Source organism: Sycon ciliatum, chromosome 1 (assembly GCF_964019385.1).
Source record: "Sycon ciliatum chromosome 1, ocSycCili1.1, whole genome shotgun sequence".
Taxonomy (NCBI): Eukaryota; Metazoa; Porifera; class Calcarea; order Leucosolenida; family Sycettidae; genus Sycon; species Sycon ciliatum.
Window position 1 is genome coordinate 38,937,462 of NC_088643.1, and position 26,562 is coordinate 38,964,023.

The 26,562-nt window shown below is 46.2% G+C and overlaps 1 protein-coding gene across 1 annotated transcript; it reads right to left on the minus strand.

Moving 5' to 3' along the window:
* Nucleotides 1-394: 394 nt before the first annotated feature.
* LOC135824819 (uncharacterized) lies at nt 395-25,964 on the minus strand. The gene is made up of 15 exons (XM_065337540.1): nt 25,528-25,964; nt 19,143-20,167; nt 14,415-14,448; nt 13,660-13,842; nt 12,127-12,507; nt 10,898-11,859; nt 10,179-10,224; nt 9,712-9,870; nt 8,869-9,033; nt 8,285-8,449; nt 5,924-6,088; nt 4,262-4,426; nt 3,531-3,695; nt 2,289-3,214; nt 395-1,329 (listed from the first exon to the last, which is right to left on the minus strand). The coding sequence occupies exons 1-15, from the start codon at nt 25,616-25,618 to the stop codon at nt 1,303-1,305; spliced, it is 4,659 nt and encodes a 1,552-aa protein (XP_065193612.1). The 5' UTR covers nt 25,619-25,964; the 3' UTR covers nt 395-1,302.
* Between the last annotated feature and the right edge of the window lie 598 nt (nt 25,965-26,562).

Consider the following 26,562-nt stretch of genomic DNA (forward strand, 5'->3'; position numbering starts at 1 on the left):
GTTCACACTCAATCTCCGGACATCTAGCTGTTTCAATCTTGTTAGATCTCATCAGCGGAGCTCAGAGTTACTGGTCGGACCGATCGCAAATGAAGTCTGATGAATGAAAATGCATTCTTAGACCTGCTCAAATCATGAAAGTCAGAATGCTCTAACTGCGATAAACACAGCGAGCTGTGCACGAGGGTGGATATCTTTGATGCTAACCAGAAAGAGTGCTCAACCGAGCCAAGGCAAAGAGCCTTGTACACATACACATACAGAGAAGTAAACTCCATTGAACCCATAGTGCCATACTAGTCTGGTGGCCTCACGAAACAGCGAGCTAATTATTTGTTTGCATGAGGTGTCCTTCTTTATATTTCTCAAGACGTTAGCCGTTAGCACCATTAAATGATTTTTAAATCCTAACTTTTTCCGGCAGATGTAAACAGAGTGAGTATACACATGTACAGCGTCAAAGAGCAAGTCAGCATGCCCTTGTGATATTTTAAATACACATATAATTTGTAAGAAGTGGATGTGCGCAAATTAGTTGGAGCTGAAGCACCCAGCAAGAGCAAACAACAGAGAGAGAGAGAGAGAGAGAGAGAGAGAGAGAGAGAGAGAGAGAGAGAGAGAGAGAGAGAGAGAGAGAGAGAGAGAGAGAGAGAGAGAGAGAGAGAGAGAGAGAGAGAGAGAGAGAGAGAGAGAGAGAGAGAGAGAGAGACAAAGAGAGAGAGGAGAGAGAGAAATATAGAGAGAGAAAGAAAGTAATGCTCAAAGAACGGTACATGATTGTACTGTCTACAGTGGAGTCGTACCATTATCGTGAAAAGTAATTGTTTAAAAAAAATAGTACAGTTCAAACAGCAAGCTGACTGCATATAAGAGAGAGAGAGAGAGAGAGAGAGAGAGTGAGTGAGGTCTTGTGTGCTCTATAATTTAAAAAGAGAAGTACTGTTCCTAGTATATACAATGGTTGCTATGTTATTTATAGTAGTGACTCACTATGTACCCTTTGTTTCACACACAGTTCTATATTAATTATTGTAGGTGGACTACAATGGTGTGTGTCAATATTGTCATTGAGCTGTTGCACTTGCTATCACCACATGTTGTGTCACTCAAGTTGTGTACCAGCAAGTGCAATATGTTTTGAGAATGTGAGGAACTCTCCAAACTTACAAGTGAAGTTTGCTTACATGTCATGTAAGTTAGCTTGCTACAATCCGTTTTTGTCTATGGGTAATATTGCCACAGAGGATCACACTTTCCATATAGGCATCACCGAGACGGTGCCAATGTCTTGTTCACTGGTTGTTACATGCATCTGTAGTTCGTGGAAAACTGGACACACATGCACATACACACACACACACACACACACACACACGTACACATACACACACACACACACACACGTACACACACACACACATACACACACACACACACATACACCACACACACACGGACGGACAGATGCACACACACACACATTTGCACAGCACACACGTACTTCAGTACCAGCAACATCAGCAATGAAAGGTGATTGGCAACCACTGGACTATACAGGCAAAGTCACTCATGCCCAGATGTCCTGGTGCACCCCCCCCCCCTCCCCTGTCACTCCTCTCCTGATGCACTCCCCCCTGTCACTCCTCTCCTGATGCACCCCCCCCCCCTGCCACTCCTCTCCTGATGCACCTCCCCCTGCCACTCCTCTCCTGATGCACCCCCCCCCCCCCCTGCCACTCCTCTCCTGATGCACCCCACCCTTACCGCTCCTCTCTCCCATCTACAACCATAGGGAAGATAGCCACTAACGAGACTAAACATTCCACCTTTCCACAATAGTGATCAGGCAGCCCTGGAAAAAGTTCAGATGTTTTCCACCTACCCCATGGAACATGCCGCAACAGGGCTTCATGTCATGGAGATGTGGGATTGACCAATGACACTATCCATCACACAGGGCTTCATGTCATGGAGATGTGGGGTTGAACAAGGACACTATCCATCACTTCTGCCTCCTACTTCTACTGTACATGGCGAGCGGGGAAATGATAGGGTGGGGTGGTTAGAGAAGGATTGGTTCACTGAGTACATGCGTTTGTGGCTAAGGCCACATAGAGATGATGTTGCAGAGTTCTTCCTGCAGCCAACATGGAAACGACTTAGAAAAGTAGTTGGCCCGCCAGATCAGGCACTTTACACCGTTTCACTGCCCAGTTTTGCAGTTTACACGAATAGGATGTTCTTCCCTGCACAAAGACTGAACTCATTCGATAAGTACTGGTACTTACTGTTTTGCCCTGCACGTCACACTTGCATCTTGCTTGATGCTTGTTGCGTGTGCAGCTAAGGGTTCCTGATCCACCGTCATCCACACACTGACAGTTCTGACATTCGTTGCCAAACTCTACGGCCTGTTCAACGATGGCATCGAGGAATGCAGCAGTGAAGGCATCACCACTGGCTTGAATGTAGTTGATATCCCATGAAGTGCCGCCTTCATTCAAAGCCAATCGGACGTACTCGTGACTGGTTCCACCAAATCCGGGACCAACTGTCATCTCTGCAGTTGTCTTCATGGGCGTAGGTAGAGTACTGTCTTGATAGGCGACCTGGCGGCTACCGCCAAGCGCTACTGAAGAATCAACGAAGAGAGAATTATCCACAATGACGTTCAGATAGTCTCCAGCCTGTCGCAGTTGGTGGCGCAGTGCAGACCTGGTGATGTTTTCACCGTCAGGACGAATGATGTCTCGGTCTTCATCACTGAGTAGAATGACTTGTACAGCTACTTGCGAGCTGTGCCTTAGTGACAGTTGATTCAGGGCATAGTGTATAGCCAGGTAGCCATCCTCTACTCTGCCTTGAGGGTCATTCTGCAGCTTCTCTTCTGCCACACTCTTGAACTCGCCTGGCGTCAGAAAGTCACTGTTGGAGCCGCTCCTTCGGTAATGATGTGGCCTGAGTAGCAGCGGCCTGTCTGCACGCTGCCCGTAGCCCACCAGAGCATAGCGATTAGGCAATGATGAGTCATTGCCTATGCCCTTTAGCTGCAGCATGTCATCCAAGCTTTCAGCAATACCCCGTAACCATACATGCTCTGCAGCCATGGAATAGGTCTCATCCACTACAAACACCACGTCACTGGCTAAAGGTCGGGTGGCCAATGCCACTTGCTGCAATCGCTCTCCTTCTTCGTAGAGACCTTTGCACAGAACTGCAATCACACAAGAGCACACGCACACACACGTACATGTAGAACCAAGCATACAACACCCTGTTTTAATCAAGTGCAGTCAACTCCAACGACTTTGCCCATCGCCAATCAAACTGGTCATATAGACAAGCACTGACAAGCAGGCTTTACTTGATGTGTTTTCAAATGTGCATGTCGGTATACTGTGACATGGTGCGGTGTCTACGATTACGGTTCTCTTCCAATAAATTCAGTTGGCATCTTATTGAGGTGGATGCTGAACACAGATTCTATAGTTTCCATCAAAGTGCTGTAGCAATCATTTGCACAAACCCACCGCACAGACGAGGTGTACAAGACTGGTAGGACACCAGCACTGGGCACTCGTCGCCATTGGCAACTGGATCCACGGTGACAAGTCGTGTTCGAATTTGGGTGCTGCTGCCACAGGTAACCGGGCATGGTGACCATGGTGACCAGGTAGACACTTCACAGTTCACATCTACAACAGGACAGGTATAATGCCAGCAAGCGCACAATAGCCAGGGCAATCATACAATAGCCAGCGCAATCATACAATAGCCAGGGCAATCATACAATAGCCAGGGCAATCATACAATAGCCAGGGCAATCATACAATAGCCAGGGCAATCATACAATAGCCAGGGCAATCATACAATAGCCAGGGCAATCATACAATAGCCAGGGCAATCATACAATAGCCAGGGCAATCATACTAATTTTCTTTCTTACAGTGAGGGGTGATACTCAACGGATTGACCACAAAATGGTAGCCATTCAAATATTATGATGTCTAGTCTTCGATATAGCATAAATTCGAGGCTTTACCATTTGAAAACATCGATAACAGCACAATACTACATCATGTTGAAGCTGAAAAATACCACATTATCCAAAACATCATAAAAAGAAGAGTACGAACACAACATGACATGGCATCAGGATTGATATGATTGTAAGACAGATGCCGCTGTCTGTTTCCATAAGGCATGTGATAACATGTCCCTATGGCATTTATATCAGGTATCAACCATTGCCCAAACTCACCGCACAGACGGGGATGACAAGACTGGTATGACTCAAGCACTGGGCACTCGTCACCATTGGCAACTGGATCTACAGTGACGAGTCGTGTTCGAATTTGAGTGCCGTTGCCACAGGTAACTGGGCATGGTGACCATGGCGACCAGGCAGACACTTCACAGTTCACATCTACAACAGGATAGTGACAATATCCAGAACTATTGTTATATTTCTCGCTAGCCGAGCGTAGCAATAAGAAATGATTTCTCAGGCAACATGTTTCTTGGATGGAGAGCCAAGGATTAACATTATGGCAAAGAAAATAATTTTAATATGAATTAACTGGTTTGAGGGAAAGAGACAAACGGGAAAAGTCTGTGAAGAAAAAATTGACTGTCACCACCAGGACTTTAATATGGTCTGGAAGTCCACAATAAGAGGATACTGAAAGTCCTTTTCCGCAAACCATTATACTTTCCTTCTGCCGAGCTGTATGATATGTTTAACACCTTCCCTATCTCTAGTCAAGAGGATCGAAAACTGTGTATCGTTGTTCATTCTATTCGTCTTGACAAAGCCCCGCCACACTTGCGTAAATATAACTGGTTTCTTCCCACTCGTCTTACGCGCAATCCCTGCACTTTACCTAAAGCCCGAACCTCAGCTTATACCAGATCTCTGTTTTTCGCTGCCTATTCTCTCTGGCTGGCCCTGCCTCTATCAGTAAAATCGTCTTGTACGCTAAAGGATTTCAAGGCCAACATGAAGCTCGTGTTCTAATAACTGCTAATTCTTCATCCAGATTTGTTTCTCTTTGCCTCCAGTAATGTGTAGTATTTATTTATTTTTGCTTTGTTTTTGTTTACAGCCATGGCTGGCTACCGCCCCCCTCCCTCCATATTGGCCTATATTCTCTGGCCACGGGAAGGTGAAATAAATAAAATGTCACCTGGTCACCGTGCCTGCAGGCTACTTGAAGTACAACTTTCACACCATGGTTCAACTCGAGTTACAGGAACGCGCCCAAATAGGCTGTACGTTGTACCCTGCAGGCACGGTGACCAGGTGATCGGTGTGCGCATGAGCATGTGGCCGCTTATTCAACCATGTTCGATTGGTAATAAGGGCCGAACGCTGCATCGCAATCTTCTCGGACCAAAACCAGTCGACTCAGCGTCCAAAAGACTACAACATATGGGTCAATTGCGGTCATCCGTCCTTTAATATTAAAGGAGAAGTATATCCTAAAATCAAATGTTTACCAGTTGTAGTCTTCCAGGTGCCGAGTCGAATGGTCTTGGTCCGAGGAAGCTGAGACGCTCCCTTCCTCCTTTATTCCCAATCGAACTCGCCACTTCCACTCAAACTGGGTGACTGCGCCCTACTAGATGGGGATTCGTATGCAGAATGTCACTAAAAGCGCCATTTCGTTCTTATAAAAGCACGTATAACCGCGATTGGCCAACATGTAGTCTTTTGGATGCTGAGTCGACTGGTCAGTTTGATCCGAGAACGCAAAGTTTTGCATACAAACCCCCATCTAGTAGGGCGCAGTCACCCAGTTTCGGCGGAAGTGGCAGATCATTCGACTCAGCACCCCGAAGACTACAATGGTTTAAAATTTGATTTTCAGGGTACACTTCCCCTGTAATGCTTTATCAGCTCAACTTCTCAATTTCTCCTCACCGCAGGGCCGTAGTTGACAGCTCTTCATCTCCTCCAAATCAGGACAAGGTGTTCCATCATCCCTTTGTTGTGTTGTTACATTGCGAGTTCTAGCGGTCAGTCCTGAGTCACATGACTGACTGCACGCTGACCAGCGACTCCAGTTGCTAACTTCACAGTTTACATCTAGAGCGGCAAACGGACCCCCGCCCATACACACACGGGCGCATGTTCCACCATGGACACACGTGCACACACACACACGGGCACATGTGCCACCGTGCACACACACACACACACACACACACACACACACGTACGCTGACACAGAGACATCTAGTAAATAAAATTATAATAAATATAAAAAAGTGCACATGAACCTGCGAGGAATTTATGCATGGGCCGACTCATAATACAAGTGAACCCACGCATACATTCCATATACTTGTACTTCATAGGTTCATCATAACACACTGCAGAGTGATTAGCAAAGACAATGGCTGGCAATGGGAATTAGCGTGACTGTTACAGAAGACCGTCAACGAAAGCATCATGGGTAGAAATACATGAAGTAGAGCCATGATTGACATACGTTAACACTTTGTACAGCTATTGTGTTATGTGAGAGTTGCAACTGCAGATACTGAGCTCATGTCACCACAACGATCTACTGAGCTCATGTCACCACAACGATCTACTGAGCTCATGTCACCACAATACGATCTAAGACCTAATCGACAGACTAGTGTTGCACTGATACAGTACTGTCCGGCGCCGAAGAACGGACCGCCGAAGAACGGACTGCCGAAGAACGGACCGCCGAAGAACGGACCGCCGAAGAACGGACCGCCGAAGAACGGACCGCCGAAGAATGGACCGCCGAAGAACGGCCAGGCTAGGATTTCACCAATTTTTAAGAACAGTGTAGGCTGGAATTTTGCACATAAGAATGGAAACCGTAATGTACACTTTAATGTACATACAGATGTATAACTCGGCATAGATGTACATGTAAGACAGTACCATCGAAAAAGAACGAAGCTGCTTTGTTCGCTAAAAAATACTTCGAAGTAAGAATGGGCTAGGCTAGAACCCTGCCCCCCCCCCCCCCCCCTCCCAGTTCTTTGACGCCCGACAGTACTGTAGGAGCTTCACCAAGTTTAGTTGGTTCAATAAAAGCACGTGCTTCAGTGTTAAATGGTCCGGAAATACAGTAAAACCTGTAACTAACGACCACCCCTTGGTGCCCGGAAAAGTGGTCGTTAGTGGCAGGTGGTCTTTAGTGAGAGGTTTGCACCGCGCGACCATATATGGATCCCATTATATGATATGTATGTCAAAATGCAGATAATACAATCCCCCACCACTTGCGCACTGACATTCTTTTTTCAGATCATACAACACTTGGAGAGAGAGAAAATCAAGTTTTTTGTACACCGGAAGCGATACGACCAGCGATGTTGCGAGTTTTCGCACCTTTCACTGTAGACTATTATCCGCCATCGTATCCTGGCCTGTGTTCCGTACGTGAGTACATAATACCGTAGCATGCTAGCTAGCCAGCACAGACTGTCAGTGTGACCTGGTGTAGTGGTGAGTCTGGTGACTGAGCTGTGTGATTGCACTTTGACAGAGAGCCGCTCAGTCTTAGTTTCTCCTTCGAGTAGTAACATCGATCAAAGAGCGCTTTGGATGCGCTCTCCAAGACGTTTCCTATCATGTTTGTTCTTGACAGCACTTGAAATTATGACAGGTGTAGTGCAATCCACACTGATTCCACAGTAAAAATGAGACTGCGCTCATTTGTCCAGCTGTAGTATCGAAACGACCATGGAAAATCATCAAAATTTTGAGAAGGAGCTTCAAGCAATGCTTGATTTGCTACATCGCGGTCGCTAGTTACGGGTCAAAATTCGACATTGGGACAAGAAAAGGCGGTCGCTGGTCGCGTTCAGCAGGTAGTCGCTAGTCACAGTGCATTTTGAATGTGAGACCGTCCGTGCCTGACAAAGTGGTCGGTAGTACCAGGCCGGTCGCTAGTCACGGTGCCGGTCTTTAGTTACAGGTTTTACTGTACATCACATTTTGGCTTCAAAACCAACTGTTCAATTGCTAAAAAGTAGTACCCACCCAAGCTATGGAGACAAACACATACTATCTGTCCATACACATTATTTTGTATATATTTTAAGAGCATGCAGAGGAGCTTTTATGCAGTCTGGAGAGCAAAGTGCAAACATTACAGCGTAAAACATGACGTTAGGTGAAGTTTTCAGTAAGGCTGGCTGCCTAGTAGTGAAAGATAATACACTTCTGGAGGTAAAGTGTGGAAACAAGGCATACTAGTAACTTAGCAAGCCGCCGTCTAGGATGATTACTTACCACACGGTTCATGAAGACAGTGCTGTGTTTCCAGTAGATTGGGACAAGCCAAGCCGTTACCAACCTGCTGCACAGTGATCGGTCGTGTGCGCGTCCGTATGCCTTGATCACATGACTTGCTGCAAGATGACCATCTAGTCCAGTCACCAACAACGCAGTCTACAGCTGCGACAATCCGCGGCAGGAGCAGCAAAACATGACAATTGCAACAGGAGAAAGCACAATGATGTTGATTCCAGTCTATGTACAACGCATATTAAATTGTATCTAACCAGGAGCACACGCAGCCTCCTTCTTAAAAGCCCTCCTTTGGCACTAGTATGTAGAAAATCATTTGAAAAGAGATTTCACAGCATCTTTCACACCAAGCTGCATGCCTGGTGCCGCTCATTAATTCCAGTTGTGCCATGTTTCAAGTCAGCCACATGCATACCAGTGAGTGCACTATAAACTCAGCCACGGTACTCTGCACTCAAGGCAGCTCAATATTTTCTTATATACGTTCTGGCACCCTACCTAAAAAGTAAAAACCAAACAAAATCCAAAGCTATCCAAGCTGTCAAACATCACAAATGGCAACTCACGACAAACCACTTTTGTGCAGATTCTTTGGTCCGCAAGTGGAGGACAAGGCAAGCCAATGCCTTTCTGAGGCACAGTAATCTGCCGTGCTCTCGTCTGCTGTCCACTAGCACAGGTCACGGAGCACTGGTCCCATGGTGACCAAGCGGAAACTTCACAGTCAATATCTACACAAACATAGGGCAAAACACGACACAGAGCACCATGCATCATTCGTTTTAACTTCAAGTTCCATGCCCATAGGCAACCCTCAGACAACTAATACCGGATGAACAGCCAAGATCTGATTATATACAGTAGTGTTACAGAGGCAGCGGTGTGTGTATGCAAGAGTGAGGAGTTTCATACATGGATTCAGCGGGCCTAGCGAGGCATAGGGCAACAAAATAGGTGCAAGCATTCACAGCAGATGTGCCATGGCCAAAAGATCACAGGGACTCACCTATACGAAAACACACTCTAATTTCCGGTAATCATTTTAGTCTTGGATACGGTAATTTAGCACCGAGCCTACCGTTTGACGGGATCTCTATGATTTATGATGACCTAAATAATTTAAAAAAACTTGGTCGTAGGATTGATTTTACGCAGTATAGATGCGGAGTTGCATATCCTGGTTTATGCACTCTTGACAGTACCCCTGTATGAGATCGTATCTGCTTTCATTTTGAAAGTCAGGAGGAAGATAGATTTTTGGAAAACGGATCTTAGCAGCCAATTACAGCAGAAGATCACTGGAACTGAACATGTTAATTGATACAATCACAATACGGTACTGGGATATTAGATTCGCAATGTACTGGGATATCCTATTTGCAATGTACTGGTATATCAGTTTCACTTACCGCATTTCTCCATCACACATTGCCGTGCATCGCCCAGGCCAGGGCATCTTGCACCATGGCCAGTAGGCTGTTGCTGCACTGATCGTTTGCGAAGGCTGGTCCCGTTGTTGCAGGTGACACTGCAACTACCCCAGTTACCCCACTCGCTCAGCACGCAATCTGCAGAAAAAGCAAAGTGCATACGGTGACAGGTTTCCGGGTATAATATGCTTAGCTGTATAGAACCTCTACTACAGCCCTTCAGTGCTCGAGAGTTGAGCGAAAAATCTGTTCACATTGTCCTTTCAAATGTGCTTTGTGACAGAACCTGGAAGAAAAAACTCGGTGTAAGTGAGACTGAAAAACTCAGGAGCTGAAGGCCAAACTAGGAAACTCTAACCTGTTGGGCCACAGTGATCGGCAAGTCCGCCAAAGCTTTTAAGCTGCAAAGTAAAAATGTTAATAGTACTAGAACATGCATAACATACCTCTTGTCACTCTGCACTTATCTGCTGCACTAGCAGTGGACTTGAACTGTACGCAATAGCAAAGATAAACAATAGACAACAAGGCAACTGTTATTTCGGGGGATCTCTAACAAGATGTACTCGCGTGGGAACAAGAGAGTACACTTATTATCCAAAGGTACTCTTTCAACAATCATATTTGACAATGGAGTAATACCGCACTCTATGATGCCCTGGACAATGGAGTAATACCGCACTCTATGATGCCCTGGACAATGGAGTGATACCGCACTCTATGATGCCCTGGATAATGGAGTAATACCGCACTCTATGATGCTCTGGACAATGGAGTAATATCGCACTCTATGATGCCCTGGACAATGGAGTAATACCGCACTCTATGATGCCCTGGACAATACCCATACTTAGTAAGTGTACACCTTTTCAAGAACATGCTACACTGTAGGTTAGTTCCGCTGTACCTCTCCCCAACCCGAAATCACAATCAGATTCATGTCTCCGTCAAGCCTCACAAGGAAGCCGCTCTCTGCAGTACCTCAGTACCTCTCGAAATGTGCATTTTTGCAGGTTTTCTAACATACATATGCACAAACACCCTGATTTCACTCTACACTGCAGGCATTAAACAGTTACATAGTCTATTCTGCCTGAGCTCAGAGTTAAACTCTTCATTTCCTACATGAACAAGCGAAACTTTGAGATTTGACAATTCACTGTACCTGCCCATCGCTGGCTTCACAAACACATCTCTCAGGATTGGAGTCGGGCAAGCATTCGAACCTGGGTCCTTGGTTGTCTTGCTGCTGGTCTTGTGTAGCATGTCCGTGCTGCTCAGAGCATACACACTGCAGGCAGCGATTGCTGGTCCGACTGACGTGAATATGTAGAGAATCGGCAACTGCCTCGGCAATTGCAACCAACATATGATCATCAGCATAGGACAGAGGCAAGATGGTCCACGTCATGCCATCCATCTTCTCAGCAAGTTGAATATAATCCTGCTCGACATTGGCGAAGGGAAGATATGAGGCAACATTTGCAGAAGGGAGAAATACAGCCCGCCTCTCTTCTGGTAGGTACCGGTAAGCACCAAGGTCACCATTGCCAAACACCGGACGATCACTATCATGTTCACCATTGATGCTAAACTGAGTATCAACAAGTACCTGCAATGCTATGTCTTTCCGTCGCAGTTCCTGCACAATTGTGTCAATGTCACCCGTGTACGACTCCACTCCACGATCCTCGTCCGTCACGAAAACAATAGCAGATCGAGTGTTTGCGGCATGGCGGAATGGTGCGTTGGTGATGGCATAGCTCAATGCACTATATCCATCAAGCTGATGGCCTCCTCCTTCATGCTGAAGTTGCGCAACAAGATTTCCGATGCTTCCCTGGCGGACAAGCACCTCCTCACTTGTATTCAGCTTCATCAGTCTTGGCTCAGTGGTACCACCAAACTCGACCACTGAGTAGAGATTGGAATGCTCTGCAGAAGATCCAATGCCCATACCTGTTAGATTCGCCTCCAGTTGTTTGCTGTAAACGCTCACCCAGCTGTGATACTGTTCCTTGCCTCTCGTATTCTCCATCACGAATACTATGTCCATCGCAACTGGATCATGCATGTGAGTTTGTACATATTTCGTACCTCCCTTCACCACAGCACCTAGGCAAACATCTGCAGGGCAATGAGGAGAATTGCAAAGCAGCAGCGAAAGCAATGCATGAAACATGTGAAAAATCTGTTCTCAGCATTCCATGGTGGTTGTTTCTAAAATGATGCCACGGAGTATCCTACAAATCAGAAAACGAGACCTTAGAATTATCTACAATATTTCGACGAGGCTTCCAAACGCACAATGCAGTCGCAATCAAATGCATCAGAGAATGCCAGCCATTAGCATTTCACCAGGTGGTGCACAAACTGCACAAGACCCTACAATACCTTGAAATGGATAGGATCTGGTATACTCAGCAAGGCTGCATGTTGTCCCATCGGCCGTTTCTCCTGTTACAACAGCTGTATATTCACCACTGGTCTTGCCAGCTACACTTGCCAGCTCCAATGATGCAATCTGGCCTAGTGACAGAGGCGGAATGCTCTTCCGCGTCCACAGCGTCCCTGAGACCCGACTATAGACTAGCAGTGTGTACATGACAATAATGCTGTCATCACATGACGTGGTGTTTGGAATATGAACAACCAGGTAGGCAGGATCAGCATTGTCTGTTGTACCAGCAGAGGTTGTTGGACGGAAGGTGATGGTAGGGTCAGGTGACACATGCACTGTAGAACTAGGCATAACAGTTGGTCCGCTGGAAACTCCTGGAAAGCACAAAGAATTGCAGGCGATATCGGAGAACGGTTTACCGCATGTTCTGGAGTATAAGCCACACGCAGATTTTTCATCCCGCAATGCAGGCATCTACCCTGTTTAAGCCATTATTCTAACGAGGTGCATATACAATGATTTCCCAAAATTGACTAGTTTACGTGTACCAAAGGTAACGATTCTCACTCATTCTCAACGCTCAATAGGACAGTATATGTATCGATTTCTGTATAACGATTTCTATTTTAACGACAGATTTCTCCTCGTTAAATCGTTAGAGTTAGCACTTCATTATATAATATATGGCTTTTACAGTACCCTGTTTATTACTGTTAATCAGTTGACCATCGTAGTAGAGGAGACGGCTCGATACTGGGACGCTTTGACAGCCAAATTTGTATAGACCCAAACCGATCATCAGCGTTGATTTTTCACTCGAAATATGTTTGTGGAAGGAAACTGGCATGTTGAAGTTTGCTCTGGGGCCAGAGTCAATCGAACTGAGCCACTCCTTTGTGTTGACCCATTGCCTCCAAGTTGCCCAATTTTTCGCTTCAAAAAAGTTCAAATCAGAGGTGGCTCCAAACCGGACACGTTTTAGAGTGCACGTCAAATTCACTCTGGGTCTGAAATTAGGTAATTGCTATCGCTCCACGACGGCCAGTACAGAGTAACAATAAGCCTTGTGTGTGCTTCCATTAGTTTTGATTGGTATGCGGTGCTTTATTGGCGAGAGGCGAGCCGCTGTTTACCTGCGACAAGAAGTTGATTTTTCGAAAGTCGTAAAACTCAAGTCGCAGTGCGAAGCAACACGTCAAAAACTCACCTGCTTGATATGGCGCTTCTGGTCATCGCAGAGCCATGAAATTTTGGCTCGGAGTATAACACATCGTAGTCTCACTGTGACATATGTCTTCTAATCAAAATACCAAGAGAGAAAGTGAATATTGAGTCCGTTCCGGTTTGCAACCTGTGTCCTATTTGAAACCGTCCCCTCTACAAGCCGTATCGACTGTTTTTGGGTGAATTGCTGGTGTTCAAAGTAAAACGTGGCTTATGCTCCAGAACATACAGTATGTAGCAAGTTCAGAGCCGCACAAGAATGATTTAACCATAAAGACTTTCACAGGAGTCCTGCTGTTTACCTTCAATAGTGCAGTTCAGAATTTGGCAAGGCTTCTGCTCAATCAGAGGATGACAGTCCTGACCAAGAAGTCGCCGTGGCGTTGCTTCACCTCTGTGCCGTGTTCGCACTCCGATGCTATCATCTCCGCCAACGCACTGGCCCAGGCATTCCGACCATGAGCTCCATGGAGTTGGCACACAATCTAGATGGAGATATCATGCACAGTGTGTAGGATTAGGACTTGCTTAGCCTAAAAGGCATTGCATACTGGACAAATTAGACTCCTTCCTCTCCCCCCCCCCCCCCCCCCTCCCCACTCCCACACATACATGGCAGTGTACAGTGAACATCGCATATATCGACACTCGGCGGGGCATCAGAAAAGAGTCCTTATTCGCGAAGTGTCGTTATACCCGAAGTCTCATTATATGTATTACAGTTGGATGGGACTTTGCTCTGGGCATGGAAGTTCTGTCGTTATTCGCGAATTGTCGTTATATCCGCAGTCGTTATTAGCCAAGTTGACTGTACTAGTAATCTTCATCTTTGAAATTTAGAGCAATATCGTCAAAATGAAACACTTTCCATGTCATGCCACCGGAGCACCCCCATTTGGTGTAGCGACAGACTGATTTCCAGTAAAAGAAATCATTGCACAGAGAATTGCATGAATAATAGTTTAGAATCCTAAACCCAGATACTACGAGATACTCGTAAATGAACTGTTCCACCACAAAATTATGCAAAAATTTCAAAATACATCTGGCCACTCACCAATCTGTACATTGCAAGCAGTTCCTGCTGAAGGCTGTATGAATGCATAAACAACAAGCCATGGACAAAGAACATACATGCCAGTTTTAAAGTTCACAGGGCTACTTGTACAGCTGCACATTCACTAACATGTAATATTAATGGACTCGGATGGAGAGCCAAGGATTAATTTATAAGAAAGAAAAAGGACCAAAGAGCTAAAAGTTACGCTACAATGTCCATTATCCACTAACACCCCCTAGCCAGTTAGTTGTAGAACGACAGTATCGTCGGTCAGTGTCGTGCAATATTATCGCATGAGCTGATTGTTTAGTAACTGGTGGTGTTAGTGGACATTGTAGCGTAACTTTTAGCTCTTTGGTCCTTTTTCTTTCTTATAAATGTAATGTTAATAATAATATGAATCCTCTGATGAGATGGCGACGAAAACGTTTAGGAACAAGCTTAGTTATTTACATGAAAACAAGTTTTGCTAATGGTGTTTGTACTGAGTGCGCAGCTTACTCTATTTATTGCGTTGATTACATTTTTATCTCCACGTAACCTTTTTAATAATAATAATAATAAAATTAATCTTGGTGCAACCGTACTCCTACCTAAGAAAGGTGATCTGTCGAAACCCCAGTTCTGGAGATCTATAACCTGCCTGCCTTCTATAATATAAACTCTTCACATCTGTAGTATCGGAGCTTATGTGGTCTCACATCACCGCTAACAGTCTGCTGGGCCCGGAACAGGTCGGATGTGCACGTGGTTGAGGAAGATGCACAGATCAGTTGTTGATCAACAACATGATTATTGAAGATGCCAAATTCCACCAGCGCTCCCTCAGTACGGCATGGCTAGACTTCTGAAAGGCCTTTGATAGCCTCTACCAGGAGTGAATCTGGAAAATTGCTACCCGCTCTACAAGTTCATTCCTAGGATCATCTGCACACTCTGAGTGCTGTCAGAGCAGTGGAGCACACAACTGTGCCTTAGCAGCGGGGTCAGCGAGCCAATGTCTATCCTAAGGGGTGTCTTCCAGGGTGATTCTCTGTCTCACCTGCTGTTCTGCATCGGTCTCAATCCTATCTCAAACGAATAAGCAAGAAGCCGAATAGGATGCCGCTGTGGACCCACACGTGATTCCCTATTGTCGCATCTATGGTACATGGCTGACGTCAAGCTATTTGCCGCTAGCAGTACTGGGCTGGACTCATTGATCAAAATTGTTGAGTGCGTTAGCGGTGCAGTTGGCATGCAACGATCTCCCACTAAGTGCTCTAAGATTGTCTGCCTGGCCGCTAAGCCAAGCCAGGAGGCTGATCCTTCGTCAACCTTGCGAACAGAGTCAATCATTTATCCTCTGCAAAATGGCGCGGCGTACCTCTATCTTGGCCTCCGGGAATTCCTGGGAATCGAGGCTGGTGACGTTAAACAATCTGTCATCGCTGAGTTCCGGCGCCATCTTTGCTCGATCACGGACGCTTCACTATGTGCACCAAACCTCATCAGAGCAATCAACACCTACGTTCTGCCAGTGGTGTCCTATGGCCTTCGCACAGTCGTTCCTTGGACCGCGGATGAGCTCCGCTCGCTGGACAGGACAGCGAGGAAGGCTCTGACTGCTAGCCGGGTCCACCACCCACGTGCCTCAACCCTTCGCCTATATATATACCACGGAGTGAGGGAGGTCGTGGCCTAGTATCCATCGTAGATCTCCACGACCGCACTTGCATCCGTCTCGCTCGGTACCTGAAGGATCGGGAAGATGCCCCTGCCCTGGCCGCTGTTCTCCGGCACCATGAATCACGTCCCTCTAGAAAATCCATACCAAAGCTGGCAGATACTGTTATGCAGCGCCTTCGCCTGGCCAGCCTGGACACAGCTAACAAAGAGACTGTTACACAGGCCTTCAATGACAAACGCCGCCGAGAATTCCGGGCGATGCCTCGTCATGGCCGCTATTGGGCGCGTGTTGATGGCATCCTAGGCCTGCAGCTCTCGTTTTCCTGTTTCAGATCTCAGACAATGCTTCCTGAAACGGAAGGCTTCCTCATTGCGTGCCAGGATCAGGTGACTGCCACGAGAAACACTATGTGCCATGTCCACAAGAGGCATGATGTCGTGGACCTCTGTGGTGTACGTGGTGCACTCGGGGAAAATATAGACCACATCATCGCCTGCTGCCCAGCCCTGGCACGGACTGCATACATTGCCCGGCACAACTTTGTGGTCCGGGCCCTGCATCGTACGTTGTGTAGGCAACATGGATTGCCTAGCAAAAAGCAGCTGGTACAGGTCACAAGTTCTACCAGCTGCAAGCTCACGTGGGAGATTTCCATCCCCACAGATCGAGTCATAAAGGCTAACAGACCAGACTTGGCGCTGGTTCTGAGTGATCGGGCACTACTCTTGGACATCAGTGTCCCATTGAACCACAGGGTCAATTATAAGGTGCAGGAGAAAATCAGCAAATACCTGCCCTTGACAGCAGAGCTAAGGAGGATCTGGAACAAATAGATAACTATTGTTCCAGTTATCATTGGTGCTCTGGGTGGTGTGTCAGGAACGGACCGCAGCCACATCTTGAGCATTGGGCTCCATGCGTCCCTGATCCAGCGGCTGCAGCAATGTGCTATTCTGGGCACCCTGAGGATTGTGTGGTCGGTTGCTGGTCATGGATTGGGGAGTGGCACAGTCTGAACGGTCGGTTGACCTTATGTTACCTTGCTCGTAATGTCTCGATGTGTCTCAGTTTGTGCGTGTTATGATGGTGGTGCATTATGTACTGTGTGACGAGCCGGGAGGCGTGACTTTTGACATACGCCCCCAGTCATGTATTGTCTTTCTCTGCCTATGCTGTCTTATCTCGTCTGAGTTTGTCTTGCTTGGAGCTCCCCATGTGCAGTGTGCTTGATATCTACTAGTGCTGTTATACATGACTGTGAATTTATGTGAGTACCGTATTGGTATAGGTGAATGTGTATTTCGCGCTCATGAAATTTATCAAAACATTTTCTTTTCCATCACTGATCGGTGCTTCACCCTTGGCTCCCATGGATCCTGGTGCTGTACTTCATGCCTCATTTCAAGTTTTTATTTTCAGCTTTGGTAGTGAATAAAGTTAACATAATAATGATACCACAGCACGCATAACAATATAATTATGCGAGCACAATTATATGTTCCGCTTCTGTCCTATCCACTGTGAATTCCATTCCCAATGTAAAATACAGTTTACTGATGGCCTGTTACCCCAGATCACGGATGGTAAGCCAGACTTCTCCAAGTCGGCCTGCTGTCCAGAGCGATGGACCTCACCGATTCTCCAGCTGACTGCCCCGCTTCAACACAATGCTCTTTCTCTGTAGGTCATTTGGCATGCGTGTCGCTAGTGAGGTCCTTTGGGCGGCCTAGCCCAGCCTTGGCTTCTGAAAAATAGCCTGTCAGCGCGATCCATGGCGGTGAGTCTTTGTCAATGCGGAGAATGTGGCCAGACTACTAAGGGGCCGTCCGTAAATACATGTATTTACTTAGAGACGTGTAAGAGGCGTTTCTTTCTTGACCCACCCACCCATCCCCAGAAACGCCCCTCAAAAATGCAGAAAATACCACTCATAATAACCACTATACTATGCACGCATATACAGTACAGACGACTCCACTTATAACGAACTCATATATAGCGAATTTCGTGATACTAGTAAACAAAAGTCATGTAGCTATTAGTAGTATTAGCGAACCCTTGTCCATGTCCCTGTTTGAATCCATACTAAATTGACCCTTTATAATACAGTCATGTACGTGTACAGTAGCTAGCGAACGGTCTCCCTGTGTTCCCTGGCCACTCTGCAGTGACCCGTTCATGCAGTGCAGCGTAGACTGAGTGCGTCTCAGAGCCTACCTGTACTAGCTGTAGCAGTGCTACATCGTGTACATACACGCGCGGTATGGTATGCATGCACTCCGAAATATATTTTTTAGAAACGCCTTGCAGGCGAACGTACCCACCAGAAACGCCTCTTAGACGTCTCTAAGTAAATACATGTATTTACGGACGGCCCCATAACATGTCCTATATGTTAAATACGCATTCGATTGGACTATAACATTACCCGTATTAATTTTTACTTTCCTGTCTTCATGTTGTACTTCATGGAGCACAACCAGGCGTACTAGTAGCCAACATAAGGATGTTGGTGTGATGAGCCAACCATAGGTGGGAAAGTGAGTTAGAAGAAACCAAACCACTACCACTGGCATACACTATACTTCCCTTAAACTGAGGCAGATGTTGCTTCCCATTCTTCAGTCTCACTGCCTATGATCTCCCAAAAATGCTGAAAGGGCACATTGAAAGAAACTCTAACCTCCCCATTCCAACTAAATTCATTGAAACCCAAAGGGGAAAGCGGACCGTGAGTCGTGACCCGTCCACATTGCCCAGTAGATCATTGCGTTTCCCCAAAGCTCTGAGCATTCTGGTATCAAAACTACGCGGCACGAAGAGAGCATCAAGATTGAGCAGTCCAGAGTCTAGTACAATGTTAGTGATGGTGAGACCTTTTTGCCGTCAGCCGACTTGAGGCTGGGTGGTACGGCTTAATGAACCAACACCGTGCAAAAGTGTGTTCTGCGATTGATCAGTCGCACTCATGATACCTATTCTAGTCATGAATACATTTACTTGAAACTGATATAAATGGCAAAATGAAACCTTCACACATACTGTAGGATACTTACAATTCCGCCATTGACCTCGCAAGCACACTGACGTGATGCCTGGCTCAACTGAGTGTTGCATTCTGCAGCCGTGTTGCGGTTTGCAAGCTGCGTCTTGAGAGTGCTTGCAACGGTGGCACTGAGAGCCGCTAGACTACTTTCCTTCAGACCGGAACGGAGCTGCTCACTGGAAATGCGAACTACAGCATTCATGTCCCACACGGTTGCTCGTAATAACCTAGCCAGAGCAATGTAGTCCTCGTCCACTCTACCCCAGCTGCTAAACGACACTTCACCAGTAACTTGTGTGGCATTGAAATCGCCAGCAGTTTCTGCCACCAGTAATGCGCTTGTCGCAAAGTCGTAGCCTAGCAATTCCTGATAGTAGGCGGTGACATCACTGTATCTGCTGTCCTTCGCAGCATGGAAGAACGTGTCAACCACCATTGCAATGCCAATGTTCTGACAATCCAAGTACCGGCGAATAGATCTGCGTGTCAATTGAACTCCACGATTTCCGTACTGGTGTGTTCGATCCTGATCAGTTAACAGTATGATGAAGGTAGCTGCTGCCGATGTTGACTTATAGCGCAGTGCATCAAGACCCTCTAGTATAGCCTGGTATGAATCAACGATGTCATTGGCAGCTGTCTGAGCTGTAGCCCGGACCTGCGAGATAAGATGCTGTACATTATCAATTGTTACATGTGTGCTAGCGCTGGCAGCAGCAGCAACGCCATCGCCATCACCATCTGCACTGAAGCCGTACACATTAGCATAGCACCCTGCAGGCGTCTGGCAGGATTGCTGGTTTGTCGACCGCTTGCCAAAGCCAACAATCGAGTACATATTGCGAGCAGACGGATCCACACCCATGCCCTGTAACTTCAGCTCCTTCTCAGTTCTGTTGAGCAGCTGATGAACATATCTTAGTTCATCATAATCACCCGTTCTTGGGTCTACCACACCAAGATCTTCATCCATCACCAGTAGGATTTGAGCTGATGGTGGTCCAGTGGCAACATCGGCACAGTCTCCGAGTGCACCTGGCCAGACAACAGAAATTCACAAGAAGAAGAAAGTATTGTGCCAGCAGCACTAAATGTGCAAGAAAGCCACCTGTGCGCGGGGACGACAGTCATAAGGTCCCTAGAGCGGCTGGCTCAGACCGGTTCTATAGTATAATTATAACACTGCCTCAGTAAAGCATTTATATATTCAGTAGTTGGTTAGCGCTATCGAGCAGTGCTCAAGCTCACTTCCTTGTCGTGGAATATCTCAGTACTCCTTGTCAGTCTGGTGCTACCTTGTGCACGCCTGACTCTGACTGTTCAAAACCTGATTTAGTTGGCGGACTCTAACGCATAACTTGTGCCCCACCGTTTTTCTTGTTTCAATTTAACATTTATATATACATTGCCATTTACCCAATGCTGTATACAGCAAGCTGTTTCGGCCATATATGCCTCATCAGTACAGCCACGAGCTTTAAGTAAGCCGAGCTATCAAGCCATGGTGCAAAGGAGGCAAAGGTAGTTCGTACATTGTCATTTACATTGTCATTCCCTTTGAAAAAGGTGTCCCGATATGCATAATATACTCCTAACAAGTAACTGTCAAAACACCAAGCTCCAAAAGAGCTGAAGAAGAAGGTTTGAGTGCAGTAAAAAGTACACTGTATGGGTACTCTGTATGGAGTAAAAGTTCTTCAAAAATAGAAGTAGGTGTCGCAAATTTGCAGTAGCTCGCTGGTAGTCCTTATTCTACTTTATTGATATTACATTTTCAAGGATTCTCCAGAGGCAAATGGATGCCTATCAAAGGGAGTCTCCTGGGGAAAGGAAGTGAAGGTGGCCGTTATGAGAGAAGGAAGACTTTACCATTGCTTCTCCCTACCAACTGGAATCCAATTTTCTAAAGGAGCCCAGTATTTCGACTCTCCATTATCCCAAAGAAGTCAGACGTTTTCAAACTTCCGTATGGGACATATATACTGGCATCCTGACTGGAAAAAAATCTCACAAGAAGTTTGTTTTTGTTGTTTTTGTTTTTTTTCTACAAAATCCACCGTGATATCTCCAGACACTGGGGTGAATAATGGAGCGTGGTAGTGGGGCCCATTAAGCTCCGCCAACCAGAGGTCTTGGCTTCATAGCTCCATGGACGCACCAAAGGGAGATTGGGTAGGGAGGATTAAGTTGAAAAAGAAAACAGAAGAAAGAAAATGGAAAGATTGTATTGCTCAGTGAGCAACAGAATAAGTTGAGTATTGATGTGAATGCTGTTAGACTTTTAAATTCAAGAGGAGACTGTCTGTGAGTAGAGAAACGAGAAATAAATTGGTTATCCCCATCTACTCCCATACAAAGTCCATCTCTGACGTCTCCCCAGATGGCCTATTCCGCGCAAGTTAATGACATCATCATGATATCACCAAATTTAGTGAAAACTTCAAACTGTTGTAACTCGAGAACGGCTGCTTCGATCAACCTGGGACCTTCACCATTGGGATCAGTGCATTTTTCGCTACAGCAGTTCATGTTATGAAGTTTTCATGATAGGGTAAATTTCCCCTTTAAATTCCTCGAATTCTCCATTGTTTCTTCTTGCTGTTCAATAAAAATGGACTGCTACTATGTGCTAGTATGTTCTTGACAATACTATGTTGCTTGTATGTTACTACTCCCGGTAGCAAGTAGGCACAGTAAAACCTGCTCCAACCGGACTCCCTTGGACTCCCTTGGACTCCCTTGGACTCCCTTGGACTCCCTTGGACTCCCTTGGACTCCCTTGGACTCCCTTGGACTCCCTTGGCACAGCGGAAACTTTCCTGGTATGCCCGGATCTCGCTTGATTCAGGAATGCACATGCATTCGCTACACAGCACTTTGGTGAATGAAAAAATTGATGTGTCTGGTCAATACAGGATTCCGCCTGGTACAGGGTCCAGCAAACACAGGTGTTACTCTATATATTAGTATTGGCCGTGTGTTGTCCACCACAATCCACGGTCTACGGGGAAAGCATTGTCCTGCCATGCAGGGGGGGGGGGGGGGGTAATGCCAGGGTTAGCTGTACTTCAACTAGTATAATCATACAGTGAGTTTTCAATGGGAAATGCTATCTCATAGTGCATGTATGTACATGATTGTACACTTCTTTGTTTACGAGAGTAGGGTGTCAGTGTGAGCGACCTGGGCCCTTTGAAAAGCATAGCCAACTGCAATGCAGAGCACATTGCATGTCCTACATAGTTAGGGGTGAAACAATTATACCGAATATTCGAATACTCGTTTGGATTTTTCAAATAAAATCGTACTCGGAATAAATCCGAGTACTCGCTCATACATGGTACATGCATTTTCCACAGAAGTCTGCAGTTTCAGAGCAGCAGTCAGCAGATATTGATGTGCAGACTGTGTGGTGAACATTTGTACACGAGTAGAGAGAGCCCAAATAACTAGGGCTCAAACGGTTAGTCCGATTAACCGGTTGCAGACCGGTTACGAAGAATGAACGGTTAACCGATAAAGATAACGGTTAGGACATCCAGAATTAATTCGTTGTTTCGGGTCACCCGACCGACCGTCTTTTTTCACCCGACCGCAAAATATTTTTTTTTATAGTGCATGCAAATGTACAGACTAGACTATGTACACACGCGACCCTAATAATAGCAGTCCAGATATCGACCTCAGAAGCAGCCATGGCTAGCCGAATGACAGGATGCAGCGCTTGGTAACGACGTTGTCTTCTATCTCCGATCCGCAATCGGTCCTGAAACAGCATCAGCTCCGCCACTTTGTCGCTATTTACAGAAGTTTTCAAGGTGAGAGCTGCTCGTCAGACTCGTTTGCCAGCGAGGCCAAGATCTGGTCCTGGAGGGGACCTGGATCTGATGGGACAATGACTGCGCTGGATTGTCTACACTACAGTCAGATTTGATCGACTGGCTAGATGGACAAAAGCTATTCGATGCACCGTAACCAAAATAAAAAAATAAAATAAAATATAAAATAAACCCGACCGACCGACCCTGGTACGGATTAGTGAAGTGACCCGAAACAACGAATTAATTCTAGGTGGCCTTACGGAGAAACTTTTCAGTCAATTTGCAAAGTATCAGGTCGTTGCAAAGTATGGACTTTCGCAGGCTGTCGCATGCGTAGGCAATTTCTGGGCTGTCAACTCGGTCATATCCGGTCTCTTGGTGTGAGAGTAGGTATGAATGAGCATGCAAGAGAATGTACATGTGTGCGTTGTACTGAATAGGGTACATTTTTTGAATGAGTATAGTCAAATGTACGGTTAAAAAAGAGTCCGCAGGATTGCCGTGGCTTATAGGTTATAAACGTTAAACCGACCGTTAGCTTAGCAGTTAACCGTTAGGGGTAAAACCGTGACCGTTTGAGCCCTACAAATAACCCACCAACCAATACACCCCAGAAAAGAACTGCCAATCGGTTCAATCAGGGTTGTATCATGTGATTTTGAGGCGGTTGGTGTGCGATTTTTAGGATGTCAAGAATACTCGAATACTCGAATATTCGATCGGAGAAAATCAGAGTACTCGAACTCGGGATCTCAGTGCCAACTTTCACCCCTATACATAGTACAAGTCATACACATCAACCACCTCTTCTCTTTGCTTCAATTGTACATTGTATGGTCTCTCTCTCATGGATGAGACAAATGTGAAAAAGGAATGCCAGTGATACTGAGGGCTATCTGTACTTGAAACCTGGTCCCTTGAATTCAAAGTGTGACCAGGGTGAATGAGGATTCATCCACTTATAGAAATGCTCATCTGACAGATGCAGGTGAAGGATTGTGCTATAACTGGGAAGTGTGAAGTGACAAGGATGAACCCACAATTCGATAATAAAACTTGAAAGGGAGCTCAAAGACTTTTACAATAACTGCAACCCACCTAGAAAATGACCCTGTGCTTAAAGTTGAACTTTGGCCCGGAACTCCTACTCATCGGAAGTGTGATCTGAGGGCGGTCACATGTTGCAGCTTACCTATCTTCAGTGCATTACAAGTACATACACAACAAGCAGGGTTCAACCACTCTGTGCTGGCACTTCAAAGCAATAAATTGTCCAGAGTCCTGACCAGGTGATGCATTGCTGCTGCTATGACTAAAATATATCCTGCAAGTACTGACTGCAGTGAAAGGTTATTTGCTTTGCACTCCAGACCATTGTGCATTACTATCCATTACAGGTGAGAGTGTCCCATGGCACAAGGCACCATAAAATATACAGCATGTATAGCAAACTTGAATAGACTGACATACATGAAATTGTGAACATGGACCACACCACCACAATCACCCCTGCGCTCTCAAGTAACTAGCTAATTGTAATAAATGGACAATTTGAGTTCATTTGAACAATTGAAGTATCCAAGCCACTTGTCGCAATGTCTGCCTTGTGCCACCAGTCTGCAGTGCTGGAGATACAATCTGTAGGTGTAGTGCAATATTTTTCTGTTTGGCCATGGGTCGAACTACTGTACTCTAGCTCATGGTGACTGCTAGGACTAGTACTGGCTACACATTGTAAGAAGAATGCACTAGTACTTGCATAAATCATTCACAAAACATACAGTAGAGGGGGGGGGGTATGATCTTAGTTTCTAGCACACCCAAAGCATCATCACGGGCAGCATCTGAAAAAATTAATTGACCAGAAGCCCGCAACACTCCCCAGGTTTTGAGCAACTAACTACTTATGTGAAGGTAAGTAGCACGTCCATTTCTCTGCACTGTATGGCCAAAAGACTAGGGTTGGTTGCTCAGTGGTACTGCCACAGAACTCTAAGACATTCTCACTGGCCTCTTGAGAAGTGGCATGACATCGATATCCAGCAGGCTAAATATGCAAATGATAATCTCCGCAATACACAGCAACATACATGTACATGTAACACATCATCCGTAATTAACAGAATACATTCTGCCAAGAGTACATAACCTAGGGGGCCTACACTACAGTAAGATCGGGAGCCGAAGAACACAGTGGCCCAGAGCGCAGCCTGGCATTGTTCTAAACTGTTTGTATGTTAGCCGTTTTGTTCTTATCCATGGCGAGCATCATACGTACGATGCGATCACACCTCGTGGATAACATGTAGAAAACGGTCCATGTACGTTCTCAAATCTGGGCCCAGCCTAAGTGTTTTCCGGCGAAGTGTTCTTCGGCACCCGATCTTACTGTGCCAGGGCAGCCTAAGCTATGAACACACACAATGTATGAGTACATCATGTGGAATATTCAAAAACATGTATTGCATTGAATATTGCACATGTTTTTAAAAGTGCATAGCTCACAAAAAATGTAATTTACAAGCATGATTGTGCTGCAATGTTCACGTTCTTCGGGCATTTAATTAAACTTACCTTGTGTGGAGTGGATAGAAATATGCAGCAACAGCAGCACTACAGGAACACCAAGCCCAGACCAGTATCTTTTCAACTTCTTAGCGTCCATTGCGTATCACGATCGCCACAGTCTCAGCAACGGAAATATCCCAGGCGAGCAGCACTGCACTGAGTGCAGGCGAGTAGCTAAATTCAGGCAAGTACGTGCTCATGCAGGAAAACAGGAAAACTACTTCCATCCGCTACAGCATGACAGGACAGAAACCTGCTGTGTCGGAGCAGCCAGGGTTTTTCATGTGGAGAACGACATGCGCCGCTCACTCGCCGCAACTCTTCGTCTGGTCATCCAGACAGCGACTCGCTACTCACTTACCTGCTCACTGACCGTGCTGACGCTGGGTAGGATGCACTGGCGCAGGCGCTAGGCCCCGGCAGTCCATACTGACCCTGGCCTCGCTGCAGCCTAGCCTTGGCGAACTCATTGGCATTGCGCACGTGAACAGGAAACAGGACATAGAGTATCATAGACATGATATACTGATAGAGCTGGGACAGACTCAGTAATGGTAATAGCGCTAGCTAGCCTTGCTGTAGCTGGTTCCAGTTTTTTTCTACTACAGTAGTAGTAGATCTACGGCAGTAGTGCGCGAAAGGACGAGTATCACTATCAGATACCGGCAATCGCGTTCTTGACGGAAAGAGTGAGGCGCGTGCACATGGTAGATCTACGGTGCAGGCTGGCGCCCGGTGACGGAAAGTCCGAAGCCCCAGCAGGCCGCAGGGGGCGCAGGGCCAGGGGCCGGGCCCAGGCCAGGGGTCGATCGGACACGACCAGGGAGTAGTAAAATGTATGATTGTATTTTTACGAAAACAGGGCATGGTCGACAGAGTCACCACGTGACAAGATTGAAGAACAGGCACAGACAGTGCAGTGGCACACTCTACTCTAGTCTAACCTGGGCCATAGCCTGGGCCTGGGGATCCGTGGAGAGTGGTCAAGAAATGACTTATGTGGTCAGACTCAAACTTGTCAAAGAGACGTTTATTGCTGGC